Source organism: Anopheles nili, chromosome 2, assembly GCF_943737925.1.
Source record: "Anopheles nili chromosome 2, idAnoNiliSN_F5_01, whole genome shotgun sequence".
In the NCBI taxonomy this organism is placed as follows: domain Eukaryota; kingdom Metazoa; phylum Arthropoda; class Insecta; order Diptera; family Culicidae; genus Anopheles; species Anopheles nili.
The window spans coordinates 22543574-22567782 of NC_071291.1; the positions used below are offsets into that span (position 1 = coordinate 22543574).

The 24209-nt window shown below is 47.4% G+C and overlaps 1 protein-coding gene across 1 annotated transcript in view; it reads right to left on the minus strand.

The window, feature by feature from the left end:
- LOC128721045 (uncharacterized) overlaps positions 1–24209 on the minus strand; it is a 73995-nt gene that overhangs the window by 24102 nt on the left and 25684 nt on the right. The window contains exons 5-12 of the mRNA XM_053814753.1: positions 15513–15732; positions 15296–15435; positions 15100–15224; positions 14015–14423; positions 13808–13935; positions 13525–13740; positions 13303–13453; positions 13155–13230 (exon numbers count right to left, since the gene is read on the minus strand). Of these exons, the coding sequence (XP_053670728.1) occupies positions 13155–13230; positions 13303–13453; positions 13525–13740; positions 13808–13935; positions 14015–14423; positions 15100–15224; positions 15296–15435; positions 15513–15732 (1465 nt within the window). The remainder of the gene's footprint in view (positions 1–13154; positions 13231–13302; positions 13454–13524; positions 13741–13807; positions 13936–14014; positions 14424–15099; positions 15225–15295; positions 15436–15512; positions 15733–24209) is intronic.

Consider the following 24209-nt stretch of genomic DNA (forward strand, 5'->3'; position numbering starts at 1 on the left):
GTGGGGGCGCCTTTTGGTTGGAGTTTCTCTATCCGTTCGCCTGCAGCATACGATAGTCGAGTTTCCATCCTGTCCATCGAACAACGAGCTCTACTCCTGCTTAATCTCTTGCTCTTTCACTCCCACATGATCGTTCTCTCTCTCTCTCTTCTGTTCTCGCTCCCACCATCTTTTCTCTCGTTCACCCAGGCGCCAAATTAAGCTCCAAACGACCAAGTGATTCGCCTCAATTTTCCACTTGAAAAGGATACACATCTGCCAACGTGTCTCGGGTTCGTGAAGGGAAGCTTCTGCTGTTTCACTTCCATCTCAACCCCACAGCACCAACGAACCATGCCTTGCACCTGACGATATGGTGGTATTGCTCGAGCACCCTTGGCGCTTCCATGTGGCTGTGTGTGAAAAGTCACCGGAGTGGGAAATTTACTCCCCTCCACCCGACTCTGACTGTGTTGCATGCCATCTCAGAAAAGGAAACAAACATGACAGCGGCAATCTTTTTTCCACCCACCCCGCGGTGGTGGCCCTTTCGCATGCTCGGTGGTTCCTTTCACTGTACGGTTTTGCTCCTGCTTTCAATTACCTTTTTTCGCCCTTTTTGATCCCCCCCCCCCCCGCGCACACACACTTTCCCGCTTTGAACCGCTCGAACCATCGCAGCAAAGTATGATGTTCGAGCAGCGGAAATGATTTGAAAACGATCTCGCCTGTGGTTGACTTTTATGAGCCCCCTGCAATGAGACCCTCCCCTTTCTCTCTCTCTCTCTCTCTCTCTCTCTCTCACACACACTGCTTGCTCTCTTTTGCACCTTTTCTAGTGTTTGATTCAGGATCGTGCTCTCTCTCTCTGTCCTTCGCACGCTCACGCTGCTGTGTGGCGCATTTTCCAACCCACAATCCTTTTTGCTTCCCGTACGACACGAACCAACATTGCCACGGGTTTTCCCCGTACGAGTGCCGCACACACTGGCGTGAATATGTTCCGCTCGCTAATATCTGCGAAAGCGGATGTGGAGTCCTGTGGGCAAGGGAAAATATCCGGAAAGTGTTGCCGTTCCGACGTTCAAAAAAGCAACGACTCTCGAAAGGGCAAACAGGATGTCCTTGCGTGCGAGCGTGTGTGTGTGTGTGTGTGTGCTCGAGAGAGTGCCAGATAGAGAGGAAGATAGGAAAGAAACGCTGAATGAGGGTAAAGGAGAAGGAAAATGATTTTCCGTTCATGCGAGCGAAATGGAAAGGCAAGGTTTTCCCCCGTGTTCCTTTTGCCACTGAAATAAGGCAAGGGAACACGTTACCCTTCGCATAAAAAAAAAAAACCTCGCCAACCTAATAACGACACGAAATTCCCACAGCGCACGTGTAGGTGTAGCCGGGGAAAATTGGAATGTGTTAAAGTAAAATAAATAAAACAAAACACCGGTGTGGAAGGTGCGCGACGAGCAGCGACGCTCGACACTGCGGTACGTTGATTGAGTTGAAAGGTGTCAAGTACCTCGGGCTGAACCTCTGCACTATCCTTGCACGTCCTTGCCACCGTACGCTCTCCGTCCTGACGGAGGAGGAGGGCGGCATCACATTTTTCTTCGGGTACTTTCCACTTCGACACGGCAGTGGATACCGAAGCAACAAACCTACCGCTGCAAACCGACCGAAACGAACCGAAAACTAACCTATCAGATTCGGCGGCTGTCTGTAGTCAGCCCGTATCCTTATCTCTTTTTCGCGTATTACGTCCTTGTGTTTCGCGCAAAATTACATCCTGGCAAATATCTGTTCTTTCTAGTTTTTTTGTATTTTCGATTCAGCAATTTCATTTCAACTGTGCACAACTTTTATCGCTTTCCTCTTTCTCTCTCATTTACACACTTTTCGACAAACATTTATTTAGCGGTCTAATTTCTGAGAATGCTCGCTTCTGCTAGGGCTGTTTGAGCGTTGAAATTGTGAGGAGCATACACTTTTTGGAACGATGATTTATTTAATGCAATTTTGAATCACTGACCTAGGAAAGACGATCTTTTGGAAAACTAATCTACCACAATGCACGCCAAGTGAGCAATAAGTTGCAAAGCGACAAGTGGTTGGTCCATCGTCCACATCAACAGGACCGTGTTTCTACAGCTCATGCTGTTTCTAAGGACCATAGCAGAGAGCTGTTACATGCATGTATGTTTAAATATGACGTTGCCTTTCGCAACGACCACTCTCTTTTCAACTTTTAGTGCTTGGAAACCTCTAACTAGACACGGTAGAAATGTTTGGCTGTATCCATATACTCAGCCACTGACAGTCTCTGCCTTGCTGTTTCCTTAGTTTTTATCCTTTGTCTTTTTTTTAGTTGCTTCATATTTTCTCTGTAAAAATCTCACATACGAGAAAATGATTAACAGAAATAAAAAAACAGCAAACCATAGCAACATTTAAGGGAGTAACAAAAAACAGTTTTACAATAGAACAACAATTGCATAGGAATAATTTATCTGTTATAAATTAAAATTATTATAACTCGAAAACCGACGCGATGAATGAGCCAGCCATGAGGCCATTTTCATTACGCCAAAATTAACATCCAAAACATCGGCACAAACTGTTCATCCTGCGTCTTGTGAAATCCAACCCGGAAATGATCCTGCCCGGCAAACTGTGCTTTGCCGTAATTAATAAGCTTCTCGGTGCTTCGAACACAACCTTACTCTCCCATTCACATTCTGCCACCCTCACCCAACCTCCTCCCTCCAGTCCACAGCTACAACCTCTTGCATGGATCACGGCCCTCCCCCACCGACCCCGGTTGGCATTTGAACCTTCATTCACCGAAGCCCCACGGCACTTAACCCGGTTTCACCTCTTTTAGCGTTTTCACAACTGACCCCCCTCATCATTGCCATCCGATACGCATTCCCCCAGCCCCGAGAGGCCCCGGTAGAATAATATCAACATTCCGACAAAAAGCGCAACCCTTTTCGGAGCCCGCTAGAGGGTGCGGCGGTTGGTGCACTGGCCGGCAGGACCATAAATGCAGACTAATTGGAATATTCACCAAAAATGGTACGATTATTTTATGACCACATCAACCCCCCTGGCACAAGGGGTGCTCGCGCGTGTACTCGCATGCTCAACCACCGAGCGGCGCGCTTCGATGGAGAAACGGTATTCATGCGAAGGTATGGTTTATTACTGGACAGGATATTGCACGCCCGATGGCGACTGGAAGCCGGTGTAAGGCACAGTTTTCGGTAAATCTGCTGCAGCATTGTTGTGTCTACTTTTGCCAGGACGATGTGGGGGTGGTTTTTCGGTTTGTTTTCGCATTCAACCACTGAATACCACTGGTCGTTCGAGGAAAACTTAAATGATGACAGAGATTATGCATACATTTGCATACGCTCCGTGACACGACTCATTTGCAAATGTTCTGATAATCTTTATTAACAATTCATCGTAGTGCGCATCGCTATTTAGCAACTAGCTCTGTCTGTAGCATTGCCTTCGCATACTTGTCACGTAGCCTCGTGGTGGCACGCAAAGAGCAACTTCAAAGTAATCAAATGTATTAATGTTATCATTGTACATGTTGCCTTTTTTTTTAATCAATTACCCCTAGCCTTGATGCATTGATTTAAGCTTACCAATCGACCCATGGATACCGCAAAACGGTCGTATTAAATTCAATAAACACTTGAATTTTCAATCTCCAACTCTCTTCTCTTTCTCTCTCTCTCTCTGGAGCCGAGCACTTTCCCCCCAATGCTAAATCTAACAAATTACGGATATTATCTTTTAATGGATCCGCTTCTTCTTGCCCGTGTGAAGGCGCACATTAACGAACTTCGTGAAGGGAAATGCAAACCACGCGGAAATTGGCGTCCGTTTCGGGCTGCCTCGGCTAACAGCACCCACGGGAACAATTGTTTCTGCTCATCCGAAAGGCGCCATCCTTGCAGAACAAGCAAAGTTTTGTAAGCGTAGCGCGCGCGTTACTGGCGATAATGGCCAAGACACTACGCTACTTTGTGGCGGGCGCGATGTAAACCAGTGGGGAAGAGCAAAATGTAAGCATAAACTTTTCCCCCAATGCACCAGTTTTCGAAGAACGCACGCAGAACTAAACGGACGACAGCCCCACTTTACCGGACAATGTTTCAATTTAGTCAGCAACGGCGCACTTGCGTTCGTGTCGTATCCACCACCTCCTATGCTAGGATAATGGTGTCTTTATACATGATATATGTATTTGTGTTCTTACGGGTTTCTCTTTGGTGTAGAGAATTTGTACCACACACTCCATGGCGATGGCAGAATGGCAAATTAAGTTTGTCTTTTCGCACCACTGTTGCTTACCAAACAATCCATCTTCTGCTACGCAAAGCATCTCCTTATGTTAAGGTCGATAAAGTGGAGAACTGAGCCAATGTATTTTTAATAAGTAGCGAAATGATTTATTCTAAGAAAACACAAGAGTTAAGTATTGATATAGGTTAACTGAGAATTGAAATTCTACATTTTTTATTGATTAACAGTCGTGGCTGTGAAAAAAAAAACGTAATATACTCTTAGCGGGCACAACTTAAACTGATTTAGTTCAACAATCAAGCACAGTGCAAGGTAGTTTACTTCATTCGCGATCTCGCACATTTGTTGAGTTGCACAAAGCACATGGTATACGGCATTAAGCGTTGGGCAAATTTTACGCCCAATCTGTAGACTAAAATATATGAGCGTTATTTCCAGTGACCAACGTCAGTGTTTTATTATACCACAAGTCATACCCGTACAAGGCAACGATTTGGCACCGGCTTTGGCACCATAACTTCGGAGCCTGATAACCAGGCTCTCTCTCTTTTGCTTTCAGGAACGTCAAAAAGGCAAGACCACCACAACGTAGAACACGGGTTGCTCCCGACGCTCACATCCAGGTATCGAACATTGCGTCCTAGCAACCGATTATCCTGCATTTGTTCGCTCGGAAAATCGAACGTGTCCTCCAGCTCGAAGCTCAACCCCAATGGTCCACAAACCAAACCCAAACCCCCCTTTGACGCACGTGAAGGTATTGTGTTGCCTAATTGAATCGACGACGACGACGATTGTGTGCGCAACCGGCCTGGGTGCGGGAGCCTTGTGTGACGTTCCGGCCACACATTGCTACTTAGTGCGTTCGGTACCTCTCGGTTGGTCTTTGAGCTTATCACCTTAAGCTCCCGGTTTGTCCCGCTTGCTTATCTAGCAAATCGCGCAAAAGGGAGCCACCAGACAACGAGACGGACGGGAAGTGGCCCAGTCGGACATTAGATTGGAAGGATACGGTTACGGTGTCCGAACCGTACCACGACGGGTTCCAACATCAACGGCCAGCAAACACTTGACAACGGCCGTTCGAGTCCCCGGTGTTTGCCAAAGGATAAGGCACAGGCCATACACGAAACACGAACGATAACGGTCCGGTCATTGTGACCGCCCGGGAGAGGTCCTGAAGGTCCTGCGCGAATGAGGGGGTACACTGAGGGCGCACAATCGCAGGATCTCTTGCACAACGAGCGTCGGATCGAATATGTGTCCCCGTCGTCAGTGTATCGAAGGAGGAGTTCCCAACACCGGTCGTTCGACTGGTGTGTACTGCTGTGTTGTCCTCCTGAACGATAGCATCTTTGGGTGCCGATCCTGACCAGAGCGGGTGCAGGAGACACACTCTTATCGCACGTTTAGCCTTTCACTTGATTGGGACACGTCCGGTTGTTCTTTCGTCGGTTGTTTCATTCGGTTGCTCATTCGCGTTCTCCCTTGCTCGCCCTTGCTTAAGGACCTTGTGGGGGGACGACCGATGCGGTCAAATTGAGTTAAATGTTTCAGTTCATAAGCCAGTCGCATTATGTCGGATCAAATCAAGCGCAAATGACTCCCACCGTTGCGGGCAACGGTTGGAGCCGGATCGATGCTTTTCGCTTTCTTCTCGGTACCGGTGCCAGATGAGCAGGGCTTTTTTCGTGGGAGACCGGCTTACGAGAGGACGCGTTGCGACCAAACGAGTACTATCGATTTTTGAGCGATAAGCATCATGGTAAGGACGCTCTGCGTGCTTGGACAAAATGTGCCTAACAAATGTTGAACAAGATACGGTGAGCAGTAGCTGTTAGTGCGTATCGTGGCGTATTAGGAACCTACTGCTTGCTTGCCTACCAATTGAGTATGTGTCATAATCAAACGCAAGACATTAATTTAATGCAGTAGTTCTATTAACGTGATAGATCATTAAAAATAAAGGCAGATGTTACTGTCCTAATACCGTGTAGTACAGCTTTGAAAAGGTTTCTGTAAGGGAATGATGACGATTCTAGCAATAAAAGACTTTTTAAGCCCATCATGAGTTCTTCCGGTTATTGGTTACGGTTACTCGGTTACGCAGCACTCGTGTGCAATGTCAGAAATTTGATGCTCGTTCGATATGCTCAAAATATTTGCAAAGAGTATCGTCGCAAAAATGGATCTGAAAAAGCATACATTGGAACAGTTTTTATTTAATACTTCAAGAGATAGTCTACCGCTATCATGGGAACAAAAACTATCTGAAGAGTAGTCACTACCTATGCTCCGTATTCGACAGATCAGTCGCTTATTACTTCCTGACTAACGAGTAGCTTTTTCCTCATCCTAAGCCTTTCTGATCATCAAGTGTGATGTTTGCTTTTATTTTAAGCTTTCCTTTTGCATCGTATGCGAGCACATCGCAGCATCTAACGCTAAACTATCGGCACCGGTAGCTATGAAGGTCTGAGTTGATTGACATTTCCGCGCGTTCTAGCAGAGACCATGGCAACTGATATTAGCTAGCAAAGTCTGCCTGGATTTCGGGGGTACTCAATTTACATCGAGTACAAGCATGGCAATCACAACCTTTTGCTACGCTGTCGAGGAACTGTGCAACATTTATGATGCTAGGAATAGCACTGGAATTCGAATAACCTACGGCTTCAATGGATCGTACAGGAGTGTACGTGGAAATGAAAATCAAATCAAATGCAGCATGGAAACATCATATCGAAACGGGGTTGTTTATGGAAACAAACATGGGCCCGTCAGCGTCATCAGCGTTACATCCATGTAAAATTGGACGAAAGAATTTTAGACTCGTTTTCGTTTAAAATAAAACGAAGACATGTAAAAAAAAACCAGGATCGTACATTTCAGACGAAAGCCACAACATCATCAAAACAAAGATTGCTAATGAATGTTTTACAACTCGAACTAAGTTTAGCATAACATGACAGTATACGGTGAATCTGCCATACGAAATTAGAATTTGTCCTGCATGACCCAGATTCAGCTAATTCTAATTACATACATTTGACATGAAACTTGCTACAGTTTTTCCGGCTCTTATACAATACTTGGGTAGTTAGATTTGCCTTAGAAGGACGTCATCAACTCGATTGAATGGAACCTATTGCATTCATGCATCTCGCATGACAGTGCTGGTACAATATGCAGTTCTTGCAGGCGAGTAGAGGAATGTTATTATGTTAGCAAATTTGATTATCCGTCGCATCGATAGAATTTCCGGAAATAACTATCCCTAGTGCACAGAGCACCTCGCTCCACTTCACACGTTGCTGGAAGTGTTTGTATTAATTTGATTGAAAATCTCCCAAATGCTGGTCGTTGCAATAAATTTAGTTGCAATATTTAAGACGTACAAATGAAAATATTTTAACCAAATAATTAACATCCCCCGGTGCCGTCTCGACTAGACAAATCCGGTTGGTTTTATTTTTACACATTATCAAAACCATACCATTTGGACAAGTTCCGAAATAGAGTACCAACATTTTTGGAGTTTTTCCCAGCTTCCTGCTTCACCTTCACCTAACCGACTTGCGGTTCTTTCCTGCGCCCACGGGCTCGCCATTATCGCGCAAAAGAATTTCCACCAAGCCCATGGCACGGTTCTCTTCCGGAGCACATTTCCCACCTCCGGAAGGCGGTCGGCGGTCGGGGAAGAATTCCGGAATGGTTTCAAAGGTTTTCACACCTTGTGCGACCTGTGCCGAGGGTGTAGCCAGTAATGCTCCAACCGCACGGAGCTGCAAGAAGGCGAACGGGTTCGAGGCATGCGACGCCGCTCGTTTACACATTCTTAGCGAAAATGAGATTGTTTGTCGGAGGGATGTTCGCTTGCCACTTGGTAAATGGTTTAAAACCCCTTCCGGCGGTGTGGGAGGGATGGGAAAACCCTGTGCACAACAGGGAGTTTTTAGTTCCCCCAAGCGACGGTCGGGCCAAAGGCGGGAGATAATCATCGGCAATTAAATACCGACGTTACCATGAAACGAGGGTTTCGAATGAAGACACACTGAGCATAGACAGAACTGTATCAAAGCAAGTTACCATCTCGAAATGTACCGAGCATCACGTAGCGACATATTTACTCAACATTATCGCGAGTGGATAACTTACCCACGATGGATTTCCCCAACCCGGAAAGCAAATCAAAGCTAAACAATGCATTAGATGAAATAATCTAATCACCCATCACAGTTTGCGCACACATGCGTTCAATTTCATTTCCTGCTGTTTGTTTGACTTTCCTGAATACAAACCCCAAACCCAAACGCCTTACGCTCATTTCGTTTGATCTTCATTATCCACCAGTCGCTGTCTCTCAGCAGGAGCCGCTTCTGGTAGCCAAAGCCCAAAAGCAGGCACACCTCAACTCAACTGTTCGACTGACGTGAATGTTCTACCAAGCAGTAGGGCTGGTATTTGGTGAAAAATTTCCTTCAACACAATGCCCCGTGTGTCTCGCAACCATACAATGCGCTACCACTCCCACCCCTAATGCCGCCGTTCTCCATCGGGCAACTAAAGTGATTACTGCCGCGTGAACTGTAATCAAAGCCAATAAAATACGCCAAAGCATAGATAATCACCACGAGCGCGCGCGCGCGCGCCCGGGCGGTTACACGCGGAGCGAAGGATAATGCCCCAGCACAGCCCAATGTCAGCCTCAGCCAGCTCTGTATATCCTCGCACGGAATCGTGCAGCGGGAGAAAATTGATCCGAAACGGAGAGGGGGAACATTTTCGACCGGAAAGCAGAACCCACGGAAACGCACGGTGCCTCTTCACACGGCGCGAAACATGGCGTAGCACCGACACCGGCAGGGCTTAACGATAAAGCCACCAATCTCCACGAATACGGTGGTGGGGTGTTCTTTTGGATGAGCATTTGAGTGGCACGCAGGAAACCGGAGACGGTGGCTGGCACGAGGTACACTCATCAAGTGTATAGTTGATGTGGTGGTTCGTCGAGAAGCGGTTATGTATCGTGCACGCACCTCAGGCAAAAGGATACTCGGCCCCGGTTCGGTTTCATTAGCTTCATGTCGGTGGTTTCGGCAAAAATCAATGTTAATTTCATTTCGATACCAGGCGGCAACTTTACTCGACGTTCTGTCTTGATCCGTCCTGCAGCAAATAGGGCTTTGCCTGTACAGTTTATACGCATAGCATCTTTGAGCAGAAAATTCTATCGACTGCAAACATTTTCTTCAACGCTCCCCTCTTTTTAGTTAAGTTAATAGTCAAGCATGTTTGAAACGAATTTTCAAACAACACAGAGCAGTTGTTAAAATGAGCCATACAAGCGAGCAACCCCAAACCAGGAGCATGAAATATGCGAAATTGAGACGTAAAATCAAGCATCCTAAAAGACTTAAGTAACTCAACTTCAGCCAGCAGCACATGCGTCCGCAGCATTCCGGCTCTCATCCCCCGCAAATTTTCCGTCACGCACCTACACACACACACACACACACGCTCCCATAAAACCACCCCACGGCATTTAGGATTACATGGCGAGTCCCTAAACAAGTTACGGCACACACCGAGTTGCTGCTTTTGTCGGCGGCAACCGTTGCAATCGTTGCTAGGATGCCACCCTCGCTCATAACAGCTGGCTGCTTTCCCAATTTCCACACGGACGGGGAAGTAAGTTCGCCTTTTAAATGTGATCCCTTTTTTCCCCCCAAAAACGTCCTGCGGTTTGGGAAGGGCAGCGCGCCAAGCAACACAACCATCCGCACAACAAGCGCCTCCCGGGAGAAGTGAAAATAAAAGCGCGCTTAATATCACCACACACACAGTGTTGTGTGCGTTCCTCTCACGGTGGTGGCCGACTTTTCACGCCGAGCTCCGAAACGATTTCCCTCTACCCGCCCCCGAGGGATGGTTTTAGCGGGAGCGGGGGTGTGTGTGTAAGTGACTCGACGACCGCAAATGAGAAAATTGCTGTCGAGAAAGAAAGCAAAAATGGCAGCCGCGCGGCGCACAGGAAGCGGAAGTTCTCTCTAAATGGTCACCTCAGCTCACTCCGCACCACTTGCGATTTGGTCACGGACTGTTTTCCCCTTGACAAAAAAAAGAAAAAAAAACCCACCAACAACGTTCGCCCTTCGCCAGGAATCGTCCGAGGGCGAGATGCGCACACAAAACGTAACAAATTATTCACTGAACATCCCCCTAAATATTACCTTTTTAACACATTCTCCTCCTTTCCGGCTTCACCGAAGGGCTTCCAACCACTTACCAGCGGACGGTGTGGGAAGAAGGTTCTAGTTTACCAACTTTTGCCTTCTCCCTTCCACTCTGGGGCTCGGTGTTTCTCTTTCATCCACTGGTGCAGATTTCGAGAAGAACGATTCCGGTGAAATATTTATCCACACACAACCGTTTGCTTTCTCCATACAGACTGCTCATTCGTGAGCCAGGACTTCCGTTCGTGCTTCGTCCGCAGCGCTAGCAGTCTTGAGGAAAGAAGAAAAAACCCCGGCTCCTACTTACTGCTGAAAGGCGTACGGTTTACGGCATCTCTTCGCATCTTAGCGGGAAGATTTGAGGGGATAATTCCGTCCAGGCCACGTGTGCCTCAAATGAGAAACGCTCGCTCTTCGTTTCTGCCACTTGGCACAGAGTTCCAATCCCACGTTTAACTATGTTTATGCTGACGGGAGGCGCCGGCGAGAAAACCTTAAGATACTCAGCTTAATTCGGTTGTAACACGACTGCTTCCGCGCGCTGATCCTTGCTTGATGGCGCTACTGAAAAGACTGACGGCACGGAAAGCTCGCCATAATCCGATAAGATGATTGTTCTAGCCGAGGAATCTCGCGAACGGTTATTGTCCGTAAACTAAATTGCGCCGCGAGTGCGTCAGTAACTGCTTTAACTATCATTCCACTCGAAGGATGCGAGTTGGCATGCGAAGGGTAAGTTCAGATTTTGGCAAATCAACACCCGACCAGCCACCAGCGTTTGAGCCCATTTCGATGAATTATAAACTTCGTCCAACAATCCAACAATCCAGCGCAATCCGCACAAATTAGCTCATGTTTTCCTTCTTAGCAAACGACCGCCGGTAATCGATCTTTCTTTCGGAGTTAAAAGAACCGACCCGGTGTGCTATAAGGGTGTGTGGATGGGAAACAGGACAAAGAAAGAAGGGAGAGCAATTGGGGACGAAAGCAACGCCACACCAACCGTGTAGCACCCAGTTAAGGTGGTGGCATAAGGTTGAAAATCCGAAAAGTTACATAGATTTTTTCACCAAGCTCCCCAATATTCGTTCGCTTAACAGCGATCTCTTTCTTGCTCTCCAATTTTCAATGGATCCTGACTCTTGTTTTCCGCCACGTCTCGTATCGTGTTGTGTGCGTGTACCTCTGACCACGGTTATGTATTTATGCTTTGTTTGTTTAGCTCAAAGGAACCATCAAACGGATACAAACTGCGATACGGTCTCCACCATTCCTTGCTCTACTCTCGTCTCGCTAACCGTCTTCACTCCGACCCAGCAACGACACTCTCCATAGCTCAACGTCAAGCAACACCCTCCAACACCTTGATGTGCTCTATCCTTCGCTCTCTAACGCGCGCACACACACACACACGCATCCTACTCGTCACCGAGAGGAGAAAATGCGCTAAAGCGCCCCGTTTATCCGATTTCGTGTTGTGGTTTTCCTTACCAATTTATGGTAATTTGTACACACTCTTTTCGGAGTAATTTGCGCAGACTCTTGTTTCCCCTGACGTGCAAAAGAGCGCCATGCAAGGGCGATGGATGGAGTGTAAGAAACAGCGCGAGGAATGCGATTCGTACATACACACTCACCCGTTCGGATCGTGTCCACACAGCTCAACACCGCCAGGAGGGTGCACGGAAAAGCCAGCAGCACACACCACTAGCGCACAACGGAGCACGAACAAGGACTCTACGAAAGGATAACGAATGCCACCGACCGTCAGGTGGAGATGGAGGAAGCTATAAAAACCTTGCCGTGCGGACACATGCGCATTTCGAAAGGTGAGGCGGCCACCGGCAGCACAATCGCACAAGGATACGGATGGGCCCGGTTAACCGATCAGGCGGTGTATTTTCATCGAGTGCAGTGCAAACGGGATGCGAACAAAAACAAACAATACTATCGTCGCCGTTCCCTGGCAGCAGACGGATGCCACCAATGCGCACGCCTGCACTTCAGTGCGCCATACTGAACAGAAGCCAACATTCGGAGGAGCTTCGTTGCTCCATGACAACCGCAGGTCCACCGGATTGATGGGGAGTGGGTGGTTATGTATTGCCATCTAACCGAACGGCCTCGGCGGCTTGCGACGGGAGCTTGGGAGAAAAGGGATCAAATACGAAAATGCGCCTGCCGTTGGACTGAAACCGCGCTCGCTCGACGCACGAATCGAGCATTCTGGATAGGGGAAAAGAATGAGAACAACTTTCCTTTTGCAGCACGTGCATCTGGCAGCGGCACACCAGTGGCGCCCTCGGGTGGCCAATGAGTTTGCAAACAGGATGCTTATTTTAGACACGACCCATCGCTTTCCTTACGAGAAGCCACGCTTTGGTTCGCAAGCGAGCTAAAAACGCATTGCACGCGATTGAGCATACGATTTTCCGTTTAAGAAAAGCTTTCGCGAAAGAAAATTGTATGAATTAAAAACACTTATCTATCACTTGTTTGCGTTTATAAAAGTTGAAGTAGTGAATTATAGACAAAGGAAAATTGATGTTTGTTGTATTAAATTTAGTAATATCGTTTTACACCGCGTCGTAAACGAATGAAAATTCAAAGGTTTTTGAAACTTACATGCATCCCGTTTGTCGGTCGTAGCCTTCGCAGAGCAGTTCTTCTTATTTGGGGCCGAGCGAAGCCCACCTTGCGACTAATGTGTGATAAAACAGAAAACTAAACATCAGTATCTAAGCTTCACAATCGATATGAATGCATCACTCACATTTTTGATCGCCTTATCGGATCGTTCACCACTAGGTAGACGGGCCACCGACACCTCGGGACTGTCTTCTGGTGGCGGTGGTTGAGCAACCCAGTTGTACTCGCGCTTTTCGATAGCTACTCCGAATCGATCGTACTCTGCCGATTGTTGCCTGTAAAAATTATGCGGCGTGAGTAAAATTCACTTCGACACCATCGTCCTTGGTGCGGTATTTTGCCTTACCTCAAACTTTCGTAGCAATCTAGACACACCACTGCATAGTCACCGTTTTCCAGCAGAATGCCATCACATTTTCGATTTGCCACGAACGGATACTCTCGAATCGGTAGCGCTCGAACGCGCTTCCGATAAGTCGTTATGCCGCAAAGGTGACAGCAGTAATCGTGAAAGTTGTAATCGCGCTCGCTCGGTGGAGGAATATTACTTTGAGCCTCGTATCTAAAAGTTGTTTTTTTATTATTACAAATAATCCGTGTTTGATAGGTGCCACGTCAGAGCTACTCACTTTCGCCATTGGTTCAGCAACGAGTGATAACAAAATGTACAAACCAACGCCGAACTGTCACCGCGCAGCTGCTCCGCGTTGTGCGGTGATTTGTGCTTTAACAGGAAGGGAAAGTAAGGCCGGGACCCCTGCAAATACAAATAATAACGATTTAAGGCTCAGCCTGGCGCGGTGGGGTTTCTTTATTTGCGGTGCTACGACGATTACCTCCTTATTTGCGTACAGCAACCGGGCGAAGCTCAGCTCCGAATGCAGGCCACAAATGAAGCAATACACCGAGGTGCTCGGGACAGTTGAGGCCGGAGTTGAAGGGGGCGTACCGCCAAGACTGGACTGGGCACGAACCAGGCTGCCACCACCGGGCGAAATTGAGGCCGTATTCGGTGTTGGCGAAGGGATAATATACTTCCGGTGTTCCAGCGGCACTCGCTGGGCATCCATCGTTTCCCATTGGACCGTTAGCTTGTCGACACAGTTCTTGCAGGCCAGCACCCGGCTCTGATCATTGCTACCTTTGAGGCAGGGAAAGTGCATTGCGTGCGAGTTCATGTGCTCAGCACTAGTGGACAGATACTCCATCGATGTGGCGGGAAACGTATTCTTACAAATGGTACATCTAAAATGAGAACAAAACAATATTTCTTTTTTAGTCCTTGTTTCATTCTACATTTCGCTATATAAAACAAGCAATGATGTACTTCGACTATAAATTATTACATAACATTCCACAAAACGTTTACATTACATTACATTCGCTATTTTGCATTTTTCCTCAAATTTTCCGGAATCTTAATCCTAAATAACTTATGGTATCAGTGTTAATCATATAGCATGATTTTGTATTGGCATTTATAAATCTCGCAAGCTCATCTGGCTAAATATGAAATAAACAACTAAAAAGTAAAACCTAAACCTGAACCATAACAGACGGCTAACGAGTGCGGGAAAAGAAAAAAAAATGTTTTTTTTCTTGGATTCAACTACAGTGTGAATATCTTACTTCGTAATACCTATCACTCTAAATCATTTCTGGGTAACATTTGACCTACAGCAGTTTATTTTTTAATTTTTTCGTACCATCTTGAATGTCAAAAGTCAATCAAAATTTCTTTTAATTTTCGATGAGTCCATGCAATTAGTGCCTTAGAATCTATTCTCATGTTTCTTCCTGTAAATGATCCTACAAAGCTCAAGTTTCTCTATCTGCTATTCCTTTATTAAATTGTAAATTGATTTTAATTCTTTCCCTAGATGATCTCCAATAAATCGACCGATTCAACATAGATACTTACTGATGACCGTGGCCGTTTTCTACAGGCCCTTGAAGGTGAGGTGGTGTATTTGGTCTAGAATCTCTTCGGCTGCCCTTTTGGTCCCGCAGCGGTCCTCCAGACAGGGCGGAGGTAAATTCATAAGGCTAAAAGTACACACAAATACGACGGTCAATTGTAGCGCTTAGTTTTTCGTTTAAACAATTTCGAAATTTACCTTATATCTTACAACCTCATTTATCACACTAGACGTCATTTTCGTCGGAGACGGATAACGTTCGTCCACATTGCTAACAGTGCCCCCTTCCGCTCGATGGGCATTTTTCTTATTGCACGTGGAACATATTTGCACCATCCCTAAAAAAAGAGACGTTTATTCGTGAATATGCAGGACGATGGAATACGATTGCTTCCAGCGAACACGCACGGCTTACCTTGTGGACTTATTGGACTAGCATTGGTTGGTGCTTTCAGGGACTTGATGAACGGAAAGTATGGTTCCCGTTCCGCGTTCGGGCAGCAGTACACTAAGCGTAATTGCGAGGACGGCGTATCGGCCCCGCACGTGTAGCATACGAACGTGGCCGACCGTTCCTGAGTGTTTTGGCGTTTTCGAATCTGATACTTCCGCTGAGTCTCGGGTGTTGAACGAATCTGCAAAAGAATCATGAAGTTAAAAGACGTTTAGCTGGTTTACTAAAACATGCAACTGTAAAGGTGGGCATCGTATCTACACCGCATAGCAATTATCCTATATCGAAAGGACATTCAGAATTGGCAGGAGCTGCTGGAATGTCACACTATCTATAATTAAATTTCTTTTTCCATAGCGATCTAATCAATACCATTACGCGGGCTGATATGACTGATTCCATATCGCAAAGCATCAGCCACCTCTTCACGCTGTTCCTTCCTCTACGCACCCACAACGTAATTCCTGTTTTTCCTACCTACAATATGAAAATACAGGCAAGGCAGGGGGTTTTGCGTCATCATGTGTCACATATGTGGACACAGAGACTAAGGGAGCGTACAGCAAAAAGATCCACCAGTAGCCTGTGGCAATGTTTGCGATATATATTCAATGTTGCAATTACTCCCTGATGCTTGCATTTCTGATTATGAAAATTGATTTACAATTTACTCATGACCAATCAAGCTCGAAAAATGTTTTAAAACAATTACGGCCGAAGCTTCAAAGAACAGGGAGCTCAAAATAAGTTAATCGAAGAGCGTTATCGAATTATGTGCATCATGCACCGTTACTTTTTTCTTCAATTTTTACCGTTAATTGCATTCACTAATTCAATTTATTATCGGGCAGCTTTTGGATCCATATATAAATATTACAAAATGAAGGAAAACAACAATAAAAATATGAAAAACTGACGTTAGTTAAAAGTAAAAATGTCATGAATGTTTTCCTTCTTTATATACTATCAATCTTCGTACTTTATCGCATAACATATATTGTGACACATCAACAGTTACTATCACTTACAGCAACGTGCAAAAACTGCAATTGTTATGACACAATAATTTCGAGGGCATTTCTCTAACTTATCGTATATTGCAAAATAATGCTTCAATAAATCCAATAATAACGCCATTACCGATGTGATTACGATCGTATGCATTGCATTAGGGTTGCTGCCAGCTTGCTACAAACGCAGAGAGCTGCAGGTGAGTACAGAAGAAACAAAAACAAAAATTCATAAAATTTTTGGACGACCACACAGCAGCTTTACAGAAGAAAAGCGTTGAAGCAGGCTATTGGACTTTTTCGCAACAAGTGAAACGTTGAACAGCGGATAAAATATAACACTTCAAATCATGCCCACACCATGCTCATCGAACGACGGTACAATTAGCGAACTAAAAACCCCTCAACCGTTCGATTCCAATTTCGATCATAAAGCTGGAGAAGCGGGCCTGAAACGGCGCTGTGTGAGTTGTAAAACCAAAACGGGAAATTCATCACTTCCGCAACACAGGCGCGTTTGGCAACTGGTTCAAAATGGTCGCCGTAAATTGAAACAACTGTACAGTAATAGAAATATTCTAAAATTTCAAACGTATAGCTAGAATTTGCTCCCAATCACCTCATACATTGTCGTGTGCTCGTTTAAACGACAGCCTGTATGTTTTTCGTTTCATAACAAATCAAAATGCAATTAAATTTATCACAAACCAATAATGAAAAGATACAGCCAAAAAACAAAAATGCCTACAGCATGCCCCGGGGGGCACAAGAGAGCTCCCATTAAATCCTTTTTGTTTATTATTATGCCTTAAAAAAGCTCACTGCTAATCTCGTCCTGAGTAGCGTGATTAGGCAAAATGAGGCTCAGCTAAAGTCACACAAAAAAAACACCAACAAATCACAGATGGCCTACGTGAGCTGCGGTGAGAGGTAGTTAAATTGAATCAAATGAAAACCACTTCATATCGGTGACGACTGATAAGGTCAGCATGAAAACCGTTCCTCCATCGTGTGTCATCATCCGCCAGACCGCGAGGCAGGCTACGTCATCGTGTAAGTGTTTGTGTGTGTGTGCCAAAACATGAGCAAAAATCCGACCACACCTCACGTAACGCTCATTTATCAGTTCGAACCAACGCGAACCGGCGGCCACGCAACCATATCCGCAGCGCGCGGAAAAAGTGTAACATCATTGTTTGCCCATCGCCTCCCTTGACGGATTCTTCCAATTTAAACCGGCTCACGGGAACGGCGAATCTCGCAACAACCGAAACACGAGGAAGCCGCGTTGATTTAGCGCTAAAAAGAAGCGCTTGAAGAGAACCAACGGCGACCAACAGCAGCAGCAGCAGCAAGCCCATTACTAAGTTCACTGATAACGCAGCACAAACCAGATCGCACACATCAACACAAAAACCTCTCCCTCAACCCCCTCCCCCCCCCCCCCCCTCCCACCACCACAACCGGACGCAGCCGGACATGTTCCCTTTTTTTATCGCAATAGAAGGCGGAAAGCCCCTTCACTAGGGCTTAATTCTTTGGTCCACCGAATGATTGGGATCAGGCGCGTTTGACACATCAATTCGAGCGTTACTCTTGTGGGGTGGATGATTTGCAATGTCTTCGCAATGTTAGTACCTCAAAATTTTGATCTCCCAAAGAGTTACGCAGACGCACATTTCGCACCATAAACCGCACAGCAACACCGTCGCAGGACATCACGCGACAAATATATCGCGCGCACAGATGTCAGGAAGTCACGCATCCGTGTGGAGGGTAAAGAATCGTCGTGGAAGGCGAGAGAGCCGCTTGTGGTTTTATCACCTCGACACCATCGCGGACTCGACACATTTATGGCACCCTCCCGCCTGTGCCGTCCTCCAACAACATCTCCCCCCCATCAACAACACAAACCAATCTGGCGGATATTTTTATGACGTGCCCAGCAGCGAGAAACCAAGGGTCTCCCCACGTTCTGGCTGGGGCTGGATTTGTGGTTACATTCCGTCGTCTGCTCGCTACCATTTACCACCCCAACCCTTCGGTTTCTCTGCTTATGAATTCAACCCCCATCGGAGTTGTTCACGAGTCGCTGACCAAAAAAACCCCTGCCCGTTTGTGGTGTGCGGGTGAGAAAAGCGAGCATTCATTCATTTAACAAGCGTAGCGTCCATGAACAGCAATTCCGCGTCTCTCCACCGGGTGGGCCTTTTCGCAAGGAGGAGGTGTGTCGCACAACACCCCTTCTCTCCCCCCTCAATCACCCACCAGTCCTGATCGATCGGCACAAACCAGTTTCTTAGCACCCCGGCTCTCGAGGGGAGTGCTACTAAAAAACGGGGGGTAAGGTTGGGACCTTGGCCGATCGCGGATCCGTTTCCCAGGCAGTTGGAACCGAAAGGCGAGCGGTTTAAACCTTTGATTAATTGCCAGCTGAGTTGATGGACGCTTAGAGCCCCTACTCGTGCTGTGGTGCTGGATCGAGACAGCAGCAGCAGCAGCAGCAACAAAAAGGCGATCTAAAATCGCTAGGATGGGTGGCTCAATCGGACCCTAACAGAGGGACGATTTCATCTTGCGACACACGCACAGCGCGATCGAGCCAAGATGCGGATCGGGATGAAATGTGAATCATACGCATAAATCAAGCCTTTTGTGTCGCTAAACAGGCGCCATTTTTTTTTGCGAATGGCTCTCACTGGCGAATTACGAGTGCGTCAGTCAGCTTTTGGGTGAGGTTTTTCCACGTTTGGCATTTAAATCCACCACTTCAAGGCGGGCTCGATGTGTTTCGGTAAAATTTAACTTAATAAATTCAGGCTAGCTCGCGCGAACACAACCGAAACACCGAAACATCCTTCCTTCGTGTGTCCGTGCATTTGGTTTTCGTGCGCCGTTAAAAAGCACTGGGAAAAAACACACACAAAAAAAGGAAAAGCATGCTGAGAAGGCTTCGGCTCGAGAGCGGGGTGCGGGTTTTGAGAGCCAACCGCGAATTAATGCATCGGAATCGTTAATCGCCCACCCTGGGCCGGCCTGGGGTGGTTTTTGCGTGATCGCGAGAGCTGGCTGGACGACATGTTCGCGCGTCCGACTTCTTGTGTGTGTGCGTGCGTGTCGTCCTGTTCACCGCGCTTGTTTTCCAATTAAAATTGGTAGCATTTCATCGAGCTTCTCCCCCCTTGCACCCACAAAAACCCCTGGCTCCCTCTATCCGGCTCAAACGGATCGAAAAACGAGGTTAATATGCATGGAGGCTTACACCACAGCATCCGTCGGCGTCTCGTCCTCGTCGTCGTCGTCGTCGTCGTCTTCTTCCAGCCGTTTAGTGTCTTAATCCGACCGCAACCCCCCGCATCTCGCAGACCCCCTCCCTCACCACCCTCTATACACCTTTAGCAACGACTCCTTGGCTCCACACCGGTGGCCGCCGCCTCATAAATAATGTAAACTCTCTGACGCTTAATCAATTCCCGGTCGCCCGGCCGGGGGTTCGCGGTCTCCCTCCTTTTGGCCCTTGCATCCTCTCTCTCTCTCTCTCTCTCGCTCTCTCTACCTAACCCCCTGGGTTGGTGGTGGCTGCTAAATTGTTAACGCGACTGGACACAATCAGTTCGCAGTTTGGTTTCAGCCGGCGTGCGCCTCGCGGCACGGCACGGGGAGAAGGCCGAGGACAACAAAAAAGGCAGAACCGAACACACGGGGGGAGTTCTCGGGTCTCCTTTTCGTTTCGCGACCCCACTTCACATCAAAGATATCGCGAAAACGCAAACTCCCTGTGGGCGAAGGACATGAGAGGCGAGCCGCGAGTTTGTCAAGACGCCGCCGTCCGTGGGCGATGATGATTGAGGAGGGGGTGAATCCTAGCGGGGAGGGAGAGAGGGGGGACTGGCCCAAGCGTGGAGGAAGCCAACAGACGTAAAGGCGGGGGGACGCGCGTTCAACACACACGTTGATGACTAAAAATAGCTCTAACCCCGACCTGGCCACTCCTTTCCCGTTTGGGTGCTGCTCCCGTCGCACTCCACTACTACTGTGGCCGTCTAATGACACGTTGTTTGATGAACGGCACACGTATGTGGAAGGGTGCATGCGGGTGGGTGGGTGAATGGGTGGGGGTGGAAAAGAGGAGACCATCATCAGTCCACAGCTATGGACGCAGCGGGTTTGGGTAAGCGTGAAAACGCGCGCGCGCGAGAAAGAGACAGAGCGAAATAGTGTAGCAGCGTGCGAGAAAAGGAGAGGTAGCTGGTTATACTAGAGTCGGAATTGTAGCCACGTTCTCCCACCCCCATCCAGTGGCTCTCAGCCAACCCCCACCTCCCGGGGGGATGATTTTCCTGGTCGCTTGCTTTAAAGCGAATTTTAACGTTAGGCTCGTTTGGAAAGCCAACACCAGCGCAGGCAGCTCAGGCACAGAAAACCATCAAAAGCACCGGTGGCGGCGGTCGTTGGTGACTTTTCCTAGCCCACTCTATGCCGGAAAACTCCCTTTCCATCGCGCGTTCAGGTCGTGTTGTTTGACTGAAGAGGGCTATGCAATGTGTAGGTAAAGCGCGGACGTCTAGCTCACGAAAAGTACATCTTGGCAGGTACTACATGATGAAATTACAAAATTATCAAAGTAACGAAAGCGAAGCTGATCCGAAATTTAAACGTAAGAACACTCGAGCCAGAAGATTTGTTATTATAAATAAATAAATAAATAAACACACTTCAGCTAGCTGCTGGTAGGGTTTTGGGAATTTATAACAAAAAAAACCTAAATAACAACCAACCCTTTTAAACAAACACCAATTAAAGGAAAAGCACAAAAAATGCACATGTTTCAGAGGGCCTCTTCGTTCACATCGGCCCTCCTGACGTTAACACGCTGCGAACTGACGCGACCGCGAGGCGTTTGACAGCGCAAATTATCTCCCCCTCATCGGTTTTCCCACTGTTCGTGTGTGTGTGTGTGTAAGGGGGAGGCAGGGTTGTGCAGGCGGGACACGCGGTGTGAAGATACATTCCGGATTCATTTAAATTGGTTCCACTTCAAACCGGCTCGAACACGGTGTGGACCTGGGGCACCGCTCTCCATCCGACGATGAGACCGTAAAACTGAAACAGGGGTGGGGAGGAAAAGAACAATGCTCGAGGGCAGAAAAGGGGGGAGGGGGGAGGGGGGTGCGAACATGCATGCTGCAGAGGCCACAGCCGATATTTGCGGTCTCGTTCCGGTGCCTGAGTGTGTGCGTACTCTCTTGCCGTCAGTTGTCTAACTGAAGGGATGTAGAGAAAGTTTGCGGCACAGCACTCGACGCAGCAGTGGTAGTAGGGGGGTGGGGACACCCCCCCCCCTTCCCCACACGTCCCATTACATCATTTACGCCTGAAACGGCCTTCCCCAGCGATGGAAACCCCATTGACGCTACAGGGGAGAGAGAGGTCGTCTTGTTGTATAATATATAATGGAAGGGTTCCTTGAAGCGCAAATGAACCTGCTGCAGAGAAGGGAGAGGGTGCCATCTCACCCCCTTCCAACCACGGACCCTTTCCTCGCAGAGAAAGGTGCAAACATGGCGCCAGCGTTGAGAAGATGCACCACCATTAGAGCAACGCGTCGTATGATAGCGTAACACGTTGGATCTCCTTGTCTTAAGCTCACTTTCCTAACGTGTTTGAAGGTGGTGTTTCTCGTACCCCTTGAGGCCTCTGGAGCCTCCACTCGCAACTCGATATGAGCGCGTTTGTTGCAAATTAATGAAACGATAAGATAAAACTGGATTAAACCGGAGAAAAGCGATGGGAGGCTTCACACAGTGGCATAACGCCCGGAAGAGCCGGGCGGGGATAGGCGATAAGAGGTTCAAAAGTGAGCCGTTGAGATAGAAAATGATGGACACAAGCAATAAGCCCGACGGATTAAACCGACGACCAGACCGAGATCCGGCGCTATGTATTTATATTCTGTAAGTATGTCGTAAGTCGCCATGGTCCTATTTGTGTTTGTACATGTGACTCCTCGATGAATCCTCGACACATCCTTGAAATACGTTTTAAAGTTCGCACATTCAGACAGTTAAGAACAATGCGTTTTATTATGAGAAACGTCCATCTTCTACAAGCTACCGAGAGAAGTTATCAATACGGAGTAGAACGATTTTCTAACGCGATGGCAAACGACAGTCACCCTTCCTGTACAGAGAAACACTCTAAGATGTCTAAGTATCACTTCAAGTGCATGAGTATTTTTAGTCAGCTTCTACCAGAGATTTTCTGTTCAATTGTGTTTTATTGTTTCCGGGAAAGAGAAAGAAAACTTGCAGCCAAAAATACTCCTCCAAAAATATGAACCAAAAAAGGAGAGTAAAAAAAACCTTAACCACCTTTAAACTGGGTCTATTTTCATTCCCTCAAATGGTGACATAAAAAAAGGACGTTTAAATGTCCATAAATAAGTGCCAATTTTTCCCCCGGGGTTTCCCGGCCGCATGTGACCTTCCGCACACACCACAATCACGCCGAGATCGGGAAAATAAATTGTTCTTAAATAATGCGCGCGCACACACACGATGTAAAATTAGACGCAGAAAGAAATATATGCTAAATTAGTCATCTGCCTGACGTAAAGGCAAAGTTGGATGAACTTGAGACCCACGCTAATGCTGTAAATTTCCGCAGCAGCTAACGCCACCCTCCCCCACCTGCCCCCAAGCACAACCCACAACACGCCCCAGCGAGAGCGAGAGAAAATCTCGTGAATAGCTTGACATGACATAGACACGAGCAGGCAACCGAGTGTAGGCTTGCAGGTTTTGAGAGGCGGACGACGATGGGAAGCACTGATCAAGCCGAAAATTAACGCATCTTAAAAAAAAGGGGGCCCCCCAACCAAAAAAAAAATAAAGTGAAAAAAATGCGAAACAACAATGACATTGGCCAACTGCGCGGGGGCAAAGAACACATAGCGTAAAATATACATTTCCTGGCAATCGGCAAACATTGCCGGTGGCAACTGACACGACCGCTTGAGAGATCCCAGTAGGCTTCAGGACTCAACAACAGCAAAAAAAAACCCTCGGTAGGCGCGTTGGCAGACTCACAAAAAGAAACTACGGCAGAGCCCGCGTGCAGAGAAGTTTTCGAACAAACAGCACGTCGCCGATGCCCGACTGAATAAACATACACGAGGGGGAGGGGGGGGGCGAGGCGGGTGTGCACTGCTGCACCCTTGTGACCCCCTCCCCCACCCCATCACTTCCACACGTCAGCCACCAGAACAATGAAGCCAAAAACAAACAATGTGGCAAACAAAAAAAGTAAATAGCAAAAAAATGTTGCCATCAGCCCCCGCGAACGGCACGTTTGGTGGGGTGGAAGGGGGCAAAGGAGGTCGCACGCAGAGTCGTCTCAATCCGACACCCCTAGTCAGGGGTGGAGAGAGGGGGTGGGGGTGAGTTGCTCAAGATACAACGAGGAAAGCCGTCGAAAGACGAGGGCGGCACCATCTTTCGGTGGGTTCACAAATTATATAAAAAATAAATACAACAATGCGCATGTATAACAGGATGCGATGCGAAGGGGGGTTATGTCGGTGAGAATGGGCAAGGATGGGTAGGGTGGAGGCGTTCACCCTTAACCCTCTGAGGGTGATATGAAGGGG